The 13,090-nt window shown below is 39.0% G+C and overlaps 3 protein-coding genes across 3 annotated transcripts in view; all 3 read left to right on the forward strand.

Annotated features, from left to right (window-relative positions):
- Positions 1–107: 107 nt before the first annotated feature.
- On the forward strand, positions 108–5,970 carry LOC105924256 (zinc finger and SCAN domain-containing protein 26). Its single transcript, XM_012860125.3, has 7 exons — positions 108–389; positions 1,945–2,100; positions 2,373–2,525; positions 3,469–3,591; positions 3,736–3,768; positions 4,256–4,399; positions 4,492–5,970. The coding sequence occupies exons 1-7, from the start codon at positions 200–202 to the stop codon at positions 5,115–5,117; spliced, it is 1,425 nt and encodes a 474-aa protein (XP_012715579.2). The 5' UTR covers positions 108–199; the 3' UTR covers positions 5,118–5,970.
- Positions 5,971–6,705: 735 nt separating this feature from the next.
- The window catches only part of LOC105924237 (serine/threonine-protein phosphatase 6 regulatory ankyrin repeat subunit A), a 29,895-nt gene continuing 23,510 nt past the window's right edge, over positions 6,706–13,090 (forward strand). Inside the window, exon 1 of the mRNA XM_036145038.1 lies at positions 6,706–6,906. Within this exon, the coding sequence (XP_036000931.1) occupies positions 6,880–6,906 (27 nt within the window). The 5' untranslated portion in view covers positions 6,706–6,879. The remainder of the gene's footprint in view (positions 6,907–13,090) is intronic.
- LOC105924087 (ladderlectin) lies at positions 10,708–11,773 on the forward strand. Its single transcript, XM_012859983.3, has one exon. The coding sequence runs from the start codon at positions 10,849–10,851 to the stop codon at positions 11,365–11,367; it is 519 nt and encodes a 172-aa protein (XP_012715437.2). The 5' UTR covers positions 10,708–10,848; the 3' UTR covers positions 11,368–11,773.

The following is a 13,090-nucleotide window of genomic DNA, read 5'->3' on the forward strand; positions in this document are numbered from 1 at the left end:
GATTGCCTTCTTTTTTTCTCCGTCCTATTTACTCCAGTACAGTAGGTGGCGATATGCATTTTACACTGGTAATGTAATCCGGAAATAAAACAGAATACCTTCCGCTTTCAATGTAGGGACCGGAAATGCTCTTTTTTTTGACCCAATGCGTTATTGCAGGAGCGTTTCCGTGTGTGGGAACAAAGATTAAAGCGTGAAAATGAGCCAAATGGAAGAGCTAAAGTTGTTTGTGGCTGCTCGCCTGCAGGTTGCCGCCTCTGAAATCCTGACTGTTGTCGCGAGAACTTTAGCTAACTACGAGGAAGAGACCACCCGGCTGAAGGAGGAAAACAAGCGCCACTCGTCACTGTTGGAGATTATCCTTAAAAAGAAGTTACCGAAGAAAAGAGGTTGGTCCGTGTGGTTTTCCTTTCGGGGATGAAACAGAAATTGTGGGCTCATTATCTGCCTTTTCAAGGATAATGTAATTTCGATGCACTCGGCTTAAAGTTCATATTATGCTTTTCAATTCTTTCTTTTTCACATTAAAATAATTCAGTTGCGGACTATATAAAGCGTGACTGTAATTCTCTGATCTGAATTTCTTTTTTGTCATTTTTTTTACCCTTCTGATGTGCGTGTGAGAGCACTTGTTTTGTTGCGGTCTCTTTAAATCTGAAGGAGGCAAACGCTGTGACGTAATTGTTAGAAAAAACGTGAGCAAAAGAGAGAAAACTGAACGGCCTGAAAAATAATTTTTTGTATTTTTTCCATTTATATATATATATATATATATATATATAAACGAAGAACAACCACCCCATGTTATTGGGAGCTCACTCGGTGTCCTTGATACAGGGGACTCGGGTTCGAATCCCGGTTGCGCCAGGAAGGGCATCCAGCTTAAATAAAACCCCAGTATGTCTGCTTGTATAATATAATATATTATGCAGTATATCAGTTGTAATGACTTCCTGTGGCTCCAGCCCTGAATATGAAAGCAGTCGAATGGACTTGCCTATAAGAGCAAAGAATCAGATTTGAATTCAATCAAATCTGATTGTTTACCATCGAGTTTGGCTCAGTAGGAGGTATTTCAAGCCTGTATGTCTTGTAATTTGAATGGGTATTCCTTACAGATCCTAAAATCACAGCCTTCAGTGTCTCGGAAAAGTAAAATATTGTAAAAAGATGAAACATTGCGAGCTGATGTGCTTTTCATCGCTCTTGTGACTATTGGTCTTTTCAGGAATGCAATCTCAGTGTTTCCCCTACCATTCTACTGGGGGGCAACAACCCTATATAAATGCACCTTCCTGAGTCCATCAATGAAAACCGATGTCTGCTTTATTCTCGGAAACCACATTTTTGTTACAAGTAGACCCAATGAATGTGTCAGAAACGGGTCCCAAATGTAATAAAGTTAAAACTGAATAAAGTGACGCTCAGCTACTCTAAGCATAAAGTTTGAATAAATAAAAATTAGGCTCTTTAAGTTGGGTCTTTGAAACTCAACATAGTGTCTTTAGGATTCTTGGATTCCCCTCTTTTCAAGAAAAAAATCAGTCCTTGAAGCAACAATTTTCTTGTATCAGCTTGTCAGCTGATATTTTGCTTCTGTGTGAAAGAGATGCAAAGCCTACATTTCAGTCACTTTCCCTTTTATTCACACCAGACCTGAACTAGTTGGATCTCGCTTCTGTTACTTTGTTTTCCTTGACAAAATATACAGATTCAAATGCGAAACAAAATGGTGGCTGCTTCAGATGTCAAGCAGGCAGGAGATATGATGGGCGTCCCACATGTTTCTTGTTTAAACATGTTTTTCGTTGTCAATACTGTGGTTTTGTCACACACTCTACAAAAAAATTCAATGGCGAGCCACACCTTCTGCCTGTCCAGTGCTTAGTTTCCCTCCAGAACGTGTGCTCTTCAGCAGGCTTTGTTCTCGTCTCTTCTCGGCAGCTTGTCATGCAACCAACGGTGCCACCGCCAAGCTCGCCGCTACGGCCGCCGCTCAACCCAGCACCGACCCGGCTGATGGTGACTCTGCTGCTGGCTCGTCTTCTGTAAAATCAGATGTTAGGGTCAAGATGGCAAAGCCTGCCTTCAGCACCATTGGTGAGATTTCTGTATATTCTTACTAAAACAAATCAACCTTTTTTAGAAAAAGAAGTGTTGCTGATTATAAACTAACTTCCTGCACGGTAAGTAAACTCTTCACACCTTGCCAATCATTTTAACTATTACAACCCCTGTGTGTACCTTGCTTGATTCCTTTTTGGTGTAACTTAAATGAGAAACTGTTACTTCGCTTAATGTCTGAAAGCATTGAAAATGCTTTCTCTCACCTTCTCTTCAAGCCCATAAATAAATCTGGTTTTGTCCTCCAGGCCAACACACTGCCTTCACCTCCAAACAACACTTTATCAAGTTTTCATCTGGGGACGATTGTTTGTTCTGTTTCAAGCAAGTGACCGCCACAGAGCAGCACCTGATGAAAAGGCATTATGATATAGCTGTTCATTATGTTAACAACGGCATTGGTAGGTTGTTGTTTTTTTTTTTATGTCCAATATCCAAACATTACATTTGAGAACACCGTTGGGGATGAAAATGTCATACTATTTTTTCTTTTAGTCTCTCTGTGAGATGTTTTATATAATGCTCATTGTGTGGTGGTTTGCAGAGAAAGAATATTTTTAATATTCACCTCAAGTAGGGCTGGGCGATATGGATTAAAAAATAAATCTCCGATTTTATCATACCAAATCCGATTAATCGATTTTTTTTCCTCCTTTTTGTTTCATAAAAAGAAATTAAAGAAATTATTTTAAAACCTTGCTTTTTATGTCAAGTATTTCGTCAGGGAGTTGACCTGAATTCAAAGTGCAACTAAAAACAAGCTGTGAAACATGCTTGTAAAACAAGATGGCAGCCGTGCCATTATAAACAATGAAAATATAACAAAACTTTTGCTGCTAGTGGTATTACACATCGAGCTAAGAACAGGCTTCACTGCACTTGTGAACTTCAACCTAAGTTAAAAAAAAAAGTAAATAAGTAAATGAAGTACCTCGTATTATGGTAAAAAAAAAAGTTTCCACTTAACAATATTTTGACAATATATTTGCCTAAACATCATCACATGCTGTTCTCTTCATGGAAACCCAATGAGTGTATTGGCAAAATAAAATCCAGATTTTCCAAAAATGAAATCTTTAAGAATTGTAAATTCGAATTAATCGATTAAATCGATTTATCGCCCAGACCTAACCTCAAGCATCATTTCCAAAAAAGTCTTCGGAACATTTCATGGTCTAATGAATATATTTTCCTAAGAGATGCATGCTTTAATTAATGAACCACATACGCGAAACTGGCATCTCAAAACATCAACAGATTTTTATTTTGCATTTTTTTCAAATAAGAACTTTAGCCCTTAAACTGGGTATATGGCCTTATATACCCTTTTTCCTCTGTTGGCAGAAAAATTTGTGATCCCGTGTATGTGTTCAGCACAAATTAAGGACAGAAGTCACTGGCACTGCCCGTGCTGCAAGGCTGTCATTTATCGAAGATGCAGCTTTGAAGTCCACCTGTTGAAACATGGTAGGTTTAGTTAGGAATGTGTGTTTTTACTTCAACGTCTGTTATATCGCAGGTATACAGTTAACCAGACAGAATGCTATATATGTATAATGTTTAGTACTGTTTTCACTCACCTGAAGTATTGTTTTTTTTTTTTTCTTGTAGGTTATACTCTGCTTGAGCCAAACCAAGTGAAAGGTCAGTATGTTTGATTCGGATCTACATGCACAAATTGTGCTAAGATCTACCTAGGTCATCATTCTACTTTATTCATACATCCAGTTGTTGTTTTAAAAGGGTTTTGTATTTCTCTGACTGAAGGTAAACACAAATTTAGATACACAGCGTTTTCCTGGCTTGGTTAAATGTCATGTTCTTCGGTTTTTCCTATGTTGATTGGCTAAGAGACATGAGCATTTGTCGTATCATTTTTCAATCACAGAATCGCAGGAAGTGCCTGATTACTAAATAAGTCCCATTACAGCTGGATTAATTTAGTAGAATAGAATATTAATTTAAAAATATGTTTTGGCTGCATTTATTTAATTAAAATTCTGTGTTTACTGTCACATTTTGTATTGGGGTTTGTCTCTAAAATTGGTTGTTACTAATGACCTGCAGTTTTATGGCAGCTTAATTGGCTTTGTTCATATATTGAACAATATTGCAATGCTTTTCACCACAGGGAACCATCATCAGCCTTTCACTGTCTCACATGAAGAAGAGCCTTCGAGTCTAGAAGACTGGTATGAGGAAGAGCTCACCAGTCTGGAGCAGCAAGAGGAGACGGCTTCACTGCTGCTTCAAATCAAAGAAAAAGCAAAAACAGGTATCAAAGTAAAGCCATGCTGTGTCAAAGTAAAGCTGCACAAACAGTCCATGTAAAACCATTTTCTTTTTCATCTTCCTCCGTTTCCTCAGGCAAACGTATAAAAGTGGAGGACGCCCAACACGTCGGTAACAGTCAACAAGAACAAGAAAGCCTTCACCAAAATCAAGCCCAGGACTCTGGCAAAGACGTCCTTTTGGACACTTACAGGAAAGTTATCATTATGGAAGATGGTTCCACTCGCCCTGTGGAAACTCATCCGGACAGTGGGGTTGGTAAAGTGCTGGAATCGGCTGGCAAAATGCAGCCCCCAGCTTTAACCAGTGATCCTGGGGAATCCCGAGCAGCGTCGAGTTCAGATGATCTTAGCCCGCCGAGCAAAAAGCGTGCAAGAAGTCGACGAGCATGTCTGAATTTGCATACAGTGAAAAAAGAGTCGTCTGCCAGTCAAAACCGCATGGGGTCTTATTACTGTAAGGCCTGTGGGGAGATTTTCCATTACATGCACAAACTGAAGATTCATGTGCAGAAACATTCAGGCGACAAAATCCGGATTTGTGGGATTTGCGGAAAAAGTCTGGAGCACAGCGAAAGTCTACATGAACACCTGCAGAACCACGAAAAAAAGAATATCTGTGGCATTTGTGGCAAGCAGTTTTCAAGAGAATCCCGTCTGAGGCAGCATAAGAGTTTTCATCGACCAAAGACCCTAAGTTAGAGGCGTCCAAGCTTCGTCACACAATCCCAAATTGTCAAGTCATAAGTACTCAAGGGCTATAAAATAGAAAAAAAGAACATACCCAAAAATGACGGGGTTTTTTTTCTTCCTAATCCACAAAATAGCTGCATTCAATACTTTAATTAAACAAATTACAATTTTTTTCTGTTGGAAAGGGATGCGCAAATCATTTTAGATCCAAAACTTAAAGGGTATTATGCATTTGCTTTATCTCTTTAAAAATGTCTACTCAGCAATGTATTTAGTAAATTTTACTAACTGAATTGAAAGTTCATATTGACTTGGGCATGAGAGAATGTAAAAAGTGTTTGTATTGAAGTGTACTTTGTGTTGGAACATTTCCAATTGTGAGAATATGTTTAACTTGTCCGTATGAGTTTTGCCCTAATTAAACATAAAAAGATTCCATCTGCATCAATACAAAGCTAGGGATGGGAGAAATGCTGCTGGAGTCAAATGTTTGATTGTAGTCTTTCAGCAGCAAAGTGTTCTCAAATGTAGCTAGTGTTGTCCTGGTGTTATATCTTTTTTCAGCATTATCCAAATAAATGTTGCATTAAAGTTTAATCTTTTTTTTTCTTTTTTTTTTAGCTAAGAAGTAATTCTTATACATACTGTCATCCTGTTTACACATGATTAGAGGGGTAAGCACTGAGGTGCTGATAATCACTGCTCTTGATTAATTGATGTGTGAAACTACTATTTTTTTTCCTCCTTCCTTGAGGGTTTGATGCATACAGCTGTGTTAAAACAATGCCAAGACAGTTGGATATTGGTTATAACCAGTGCCAATTGTTGCTAGCATTATAATAAAATGTTTTACAGGATGAAATGGCTAATGTGTGTGTTTTGGATGGAGGGGTTTCATAGAGATACAGGGTTAGTTATGGGTGAATAACGCAAATCACTTCCGGGGAAGAAGTAAAGAAAATCAAAAAGATGCATGCATCGGAGCGGTGCTGAACGGATCACCCTGCAGTTGCATTCCGTTTCCCTCGGAAAACAAAATTGGAAGTTGGGAACGGCGTGAACCAGAGTAAAAACATTGCAGTTGGAGCGAAAATAAAAACCCGAATAAAAAGCATTCCACCTGCATTCCATTTGCCTTAGAAAATGAAAATGGGAGTCTGGAATGTTGTTAACCCAAGTAAAGAGTACTCCAGTTATGTTGCATTCCATTAGCCTGGGAAAACGAAAGTGTGAGCTAGCAACGGTGTAAACCCGAGTAAAAAGCGTTCCAATTGATATAGCCGGAGAAGTCGGGATTCGAAAGAAAAAAAGTTTATGTGTCTGACAGGCCAGGAAAGCCATTGTTGTGTTCATTGTATTTGTTATAAATATCCTTAAAAGCTTTACTTTCCACATGCAGACACCACTTTTGATTTGTTCGGTTCAGAGTTGTAAACGTTGATTTTAGACGCACTCTTACAACCGTGTCTTGTAAAATAAATCACAGCTTCCTGTTGTTGACGGGAGGGCGTTACAGTTGATTTTTCCGACCGGAAGCCGGGATTCCCGAGTTCCGACTGGCAAATGGAATGCAACAAGTGTGATGGTGCGGGCTCAGTGGTACGTAACAGTTTCGTACTCAGCGTCACCCGGTCTCTCATTTGTCTCCCATGATAATGTGACAGGAAAAGAGGGGCTAGCTGCTCCGCTCCAGAGCCTCTTCCCGTTCAGTAACCCCACCTGGGTTACTGCCTCTCCTTTTTTTTATTATTATTATTTCATTCTGGGAAACATGGCTGTGATAAAGACACAAGACCAGGTAAGCTGACGCGAGGAGCTAACATCTGATTAGCCAACGCGAACTTGTCTCGTGCTGAGAAATAGTATTTACTCTGTTCGTTACCAACATGTCCATTATATGCATCTTGTTTTAATAATATATAACAAAAAGCATTTTTGTTAGTTTGTGGTGGTTCGTAAAGGTATTTTAAAATACTAATGTCCAAGGGCTAAGCTAATGTTGCACCGCTTCTATCGTGAACTTTGATATGACATGCTAGCAAACTATAGCTAGCGGTAAAAGTCAACAGTGGGATAGCGGTCCTCTTTAAAAGCAGCCCAAAATCACGTCACATGTTGCCTTAAATCAGCTCCACCTTCACAGCTTGTTGTTATATAGCGATTATTATTATCATTATTTTTTTTGTCGTTTTGGGCTTTCGAAGTATGTGTTGTTCCTGTGGTGGTGATGCACCAGTGAACACAGCAGGATGGACAGGAAGGTTTACCTGTGTTTTTTTTTTTGTTTTTTTTAAACCAAGTTATGCTAGGTATGCTGTGTGACCCGGGAGTTTGCTTTATCACCTGTCTTTGCATCTGCACGGTCAGTCTGTCACCTGTTGCTGCGGATAAGAAAGGCTGTCAGACAAACAGCGGCTGAAGTTGGTCCAAAAATTACAGCTGCCCTGACAAAAGTTGGCGCAGTCCAAGGCGTCAGCAGCTGCTTTTCAAAACGTTGTCAAAGCCAGTTTATTGTTGAAGGGACGGTGGCATAAAGGTGCAAAATGCAATGTCAAGCTGTGTTATGTTAACCCAAAAGTAATCAGGGGAGACTTAAGCAGAGAAGGATAAAAATGTAAGCTTATTTATTTGATAGGATGAAGTATCTGCTACTGGAAACAGTAGACAGATGTAGCTGAGTTTGGGATTTCCAAGAGGATGGCTGTTGTACTTAAAACAATGTAGCTGCATGAGCCTTGGCTGTGTGTAATTAATGTTGATGTAGAACATTAAATACCACAAGATCATGCTCGGCAAGTCGAGTTTCCTTAATCTAACCATTAAAATAATAAATAATGCCATGTTATCAGTTTATTTCCTCTTCCAAGGCATGGCATTTGAAGCTAATGGCACCGTTTAGAACTGAATTCATAGGATTCAAAAGCCCACTGCAGACTGTCACTATACCATAAGTTTTGGCCAACAGGTGATTGGGGGGAAAGAAAGGTTTGTCTGCCTTGGATCAGCTGGATTAACTCTCTTGTGCTCTACCACAAAAAAAAGTGTGTGACATCCTCTCTGGCTGTGCAGGCCAGCACAATGTTATGCTGGATGGTCAGATTTGATTTGGTGCTCTGCGGTGCCACCATCTTCTATGGATACGTCTGTCAGATATAAAAGCAACTAGATTGTGGGTCTTGTGAATGTTGAATACGTTTGAGCACCTGCGCTAATACAGCAGCAAGACATTCCACCACGTGTGTCAAGCACATTTGCCCCTTTGCATTTTGTTTGTGTAATTTAGAGTCGATAATCGTTTGTTGTTACTCGTGACATGGGACAAAGTTTATCAAACATGCTTTTTTTTTTTTAAATGAGTATACAGACAAAAAAAGGATTGTTTTCATGCATTTAATGACAGTAAAAATCTGTAATTTGACCGGGCGATAAGACAATATTGACCGATTTTGATCACCGGCTGATTGATTAGTGCATCACTAATAATAGTGTCACAATTGATCCCCGCTGGCTCATTGATTTTGGAGCCTTGCTGCCTGCTCTGAACTGCCTGCTGTTCCGGGCTAACTGAGAGCATGTCACAAGTGGAGGACTGTTCCCTCATTGTTCTGTGTTGCTTCATGATACCAGAATGGACATGAGAAAAAAAATTGTGTTAGTGATGTTTTGACTTCTTTTGGCCTCTAGAGGGCGTCATACGATCAAAAACATACTTTGATGTCTTGAATGAGAGGAAAGGTTGTGGGCACTTAATAAGAACTCATCTTTGTCATCACTGAAGGTAACCACACAGTTGTAGTTGTGGGGCCCCTCAGATGTCTGATTCATTTATCTGCGTGATTCATAACCAGATAATGTCAATGTTTTTACCACGGCTCTGATTTTGTACAGTATGTTTTTACTGATCAGAGATTTGTATTTTGTAATTCATGAAGTCTTTTATGCCATATCCTCACATAAACACAATAATCTAAACCAGGAGTCTCCAACCTTTTTGACACTGAGAACTTCTTCGTTGGTATTGTCACATGAAGGACTACCAGAGAGAAGTCAGAGTTCACCTTAACTTTATGTAAAATAACCACATTTTTCATGCTTAGTTATAGACGTTGTCATTTTTAAATCTATATAAATGCAAGTGTAAATAAACAGGAAGAGTAACTGTATGTATTAAGTTTTAGGTGCAGCTCATTGGCGAGTTGTGCTGTTTTTAGAACAGGCTTGTGGGCGCCACTTGTGGTCCTCTGGGGCTACTTGGTGCCTGCGGGCACCATTTTGGTGGCCCCTGATCTAAATTTTAGAGTTATCTGGATGGGCTAAATAGAAAGCTGATTAATTTAATGTATTTTGGATGCTTGCTTTTTTATTTGTATCTGTGTTAGCCGTCTGCTGTGCAGCTGCGTTTTGTCATAGCGCGTTCCATGTCCAAAGTTTGAAAAGGATAAACTGGGTTAATAATGTTACATAAAATGTTCTGACTTTGCTGAGGGTAATTAAGACATTAAATCAATGACAGGGATTATGAGTTTAGTCTCAAACTCCTAGACTGATTGTTTAAAAATGCAGAAGATCCCAAGTTTTTACACATAATTATATGTAAGGTACGTTATGTTGTTAAACATTACATTTTATATTCACGGTTTTTTCTTTTTTCAAATCTTCATTACAACAGGTTATTTCTGTTGGACCATAAAGAGCCTCATTTTAAATTACTTAAAACAACATATCCTTAGGCAATTTGTGTATTAAATGTGTACAAATGAGAACTGACATGTCTATAATTTTCAAACTTAATGTAAAGGAAGATTTACTTCTAACATAATTCTACATCAAGCAAGCACCTTATTTTAATCTATTAAATAAATCTAACAGAATGAAAGAAAGATTAAAAAAAGAGGTTACCCAGATTAGTACAATATATAGATTACAGGTATTCATTGGTTTATGATACTACCTTATCTTCAGTCTTTGCTTTCTTATCTTTGAGTAAGTGAAAGAGAATAATTCATTGGTTGTTTACAATCTGGAGTCGTGGCTTGAAACCATATTTATTAGTTTGTGATTAACACAACTCCTCCTTGTTTCAGTCAGTTCTTGCTCTTAAAGTTTTCAGAAAGCCCTTGTTCATGTCAGGACATTTTCTGACCCTTTGACCCTTTCTGCTTCTGCTGTGATGGTGTCTGAAGACAGGAGAACTGGGATGCCAAAAAAAGTTCAAACAGCATCGCTGGACTTAACGGGAATTTAGTTTGTGAAAAACATGTGAATTAGGCAGAAAAGATAAATGTCAACATGTGTAATATGTGCAGAGACAAGTTGTTGAAGTTCCCAAAACAATATCAAATCCTTAATAACTAATATTGATGAAACACAATGCTACTGTTATACATATTTGATTGGTTTATTCAGTGATCACGTTTGTTTTGTCTCCTTCAGATGAGAAAGTAATGATCAAAACCCTGAGATAGCCAACTATGCACTCATTGACATTTGCACAACCATAAAGATAACATGATTCCATGAAAAGGAAACTGATAGACATTTCCTATAAAGGAAAGCTTTGATGCAAATTAAAAACAACAAAGTAACTCATTAACAGGTATGGGGTAGACGCCCTTTTTGATGAATATAAAAATAGCAGGTTGACTTCTGTCTCTCCAGGACTCTCTTCTGCATCCTTCCCTGCAGATAATCTCCTGCAAAACCTTAAAATCTCTCAGAACAATAGACATCAGACTCCAATATGATGTTCTTCTTCTTCATGTTTGGTCTTTCTCTGGCTGCTGTGGCTCCTTCGGACGGACAGGAGACGAAGTTACTGCATGGCGACTGCCCCGTGTTCTGGTACAACTTCAATGGCCGCTGCTACAAATACGTGGCCACACTGATGAGCTGGGCTGATGCAGAGTGGTACTGTCTGTCTCAAGGAGCAAACCTGGTGTCCATCCACAGTCTGCAAGAAGAGAGCTTTGTCAAAATGCTGATCAGCAACTTTGATCCCGCTCAGGGAATAACCTGGATCGGACTCTCTGATGCTCAGAGGGACGGGACATTCTTCTGGTCTGACGGATCTAAACTTTCCTTTACCTACTGGAATGCACTAGAGCCAAATAATGGAGGAGAACCCGAACCGTGTGTTCACACCAACTGGGACACAGCCAGGAAATGGAACGATAAACGGTGTTCTGATAAATATGCCTTTGTTTGTAAAGCTCGCCCAGCTTGTGATTCTGAATGCAGGCACCTGTCATTCAGATTTTAAATGTGTTGATTAGAAAAGATCAAACCGAACATGAAGGTTTAAACAGGCTTAGTGTATCTGTTATTTGTTTTTCTCATAAAGTTTGATTTTTGTTTAGCATTCTTTATAAACTCCCCTTTGTACAGTTTATTTACAAAGTTACTTTGTTGGTTGGATTTCTTTTGGCCTCTAGAGGGCATCCTACTATCAAAAACATACTTTGATGTCTTGAATGAGAGGAAAGGTTGTGGGGACTTAATAAGAACTCATTGTTATCGCAGCTTTGTCATCACTGAAGGTAACAACACAGTTTTAGTTTTGGGGCCCCTCAGATGTCTGATTCATTTATCTGCGTGATTCATAACCAGAACATTTCAATGTCTTTACCACGGCTCTGGTTTTGTACAGGAAGTTTTTACTGATCAGAGATTTCTATTTTTTAATTCATTAAGTGTTTTATGCCATATCCACAAACACAATAATCTAAGCCAGGGGTCTCCAACCTTTTTGAAACTGAGAACTTCTTCGTTGGTATTGTCACATGAAGGACTGCCAGTACTGACCTTTGATCTAGAAGAGCGGTTCCCAAACGTTTTTTGGCTGCGCACCCCCTTCTGTGTCGCGACCGGGTTGACGCACCCCCAATCTTCAAAAAAAAGTAACAAGCTTTTTATAGCCATACTAAAAACGGCATGTTTAATCATGCTCAAATGACCAGAACTCATTAAAAAATAAAAATAATCCATTGGTGGCCCAGCTTGGAGCAAGAGGAAGAATGAGACACTCGGATCAGTCAAACCTCCACAACCTGAAACGACTGAAGCATTGACCATCCAGGTGGATTCACAGACTAAATCTGATGATCCACCTGTGTGTGTGTTCTCACTTTATTTATTTCATGTACCAGCTTTAAAGTCTGACTCTCAATTTACGCCGCAAAAATACAAACAGAAGTTTAATTTGATTTGCATTCAATGATGAACACTTTGGTAGAGCGGCAGAGAGTAACAATAACAGAGTGCCGGCCTTGATAATGCCGTTATTAATCAGAGAAATAAAAGGTTATTTTATTTGCCCGTTATAAACATTCCCCGCAGCCCCCACCACCGGTTGCCGACTTCCCTGTTCCGGTCTGAATATGCGCTAAAACTGCTTCTTTAAAATGAATCTCAGTGAAAAGTATTACAACCCTGTGTGTGAGTAGGGCTGGGTATCATCTAGGATGAGCCGATTCGATACGATTCTCGATACACAGCTCACGATACGATACGATTTTCGATACATAGCTCAGCTTGCTTTGATTCCAATATCGATATTTATTACTTTGAATTAATGCTCAGTGATTCAATCACCAAAATCAGCCAAATATTATGTTTATGTCCTATTTATTGATCCCAGACATATTAACAGGAAAATAAAGTGCATTTGCTTCAATGCATTTAACGTGTCACAGAAACCAAAAATGTGCCCAAACATCTGATTTTAGGGACAAAGGAGCTTCTAAAATCCTGTCGGCCGTTCCACAAATTCGTCTCACTTGCTCTCCTTCGCTGTGAACTGTAATGGTTGCGCAGTAATAACGCCCCCTAGAGGTTGGGAGGTATATCGATATTGAAAGCCAGAATATCGATATTAAATCGTTTTTAAAAATATCGATATTAATCTTTATATCGATTTTTATGCACAGCCCTATGTGTGAGCAAAGTCAAGAAACCACGTCTGTCACCAATTTCCCCCCCAGCAG

Source organism: Fundulus heteroclitus, chromosome 13 (genome assembly GCF_011125445.2).
Source record: "Fundulus heteroclitus isolate FHET01 chromosome 13, MU-UCD_Fhet_4.1, whole genome shotgun sequence".
In the NCBI taxonomy this organism is placed as follows: Eukaryota; Metazoa; Chordata; class Actinopteri; order Cyprinodontiformes; family Fundulidae; genus Fundulus; species Fundulus heteroclitus.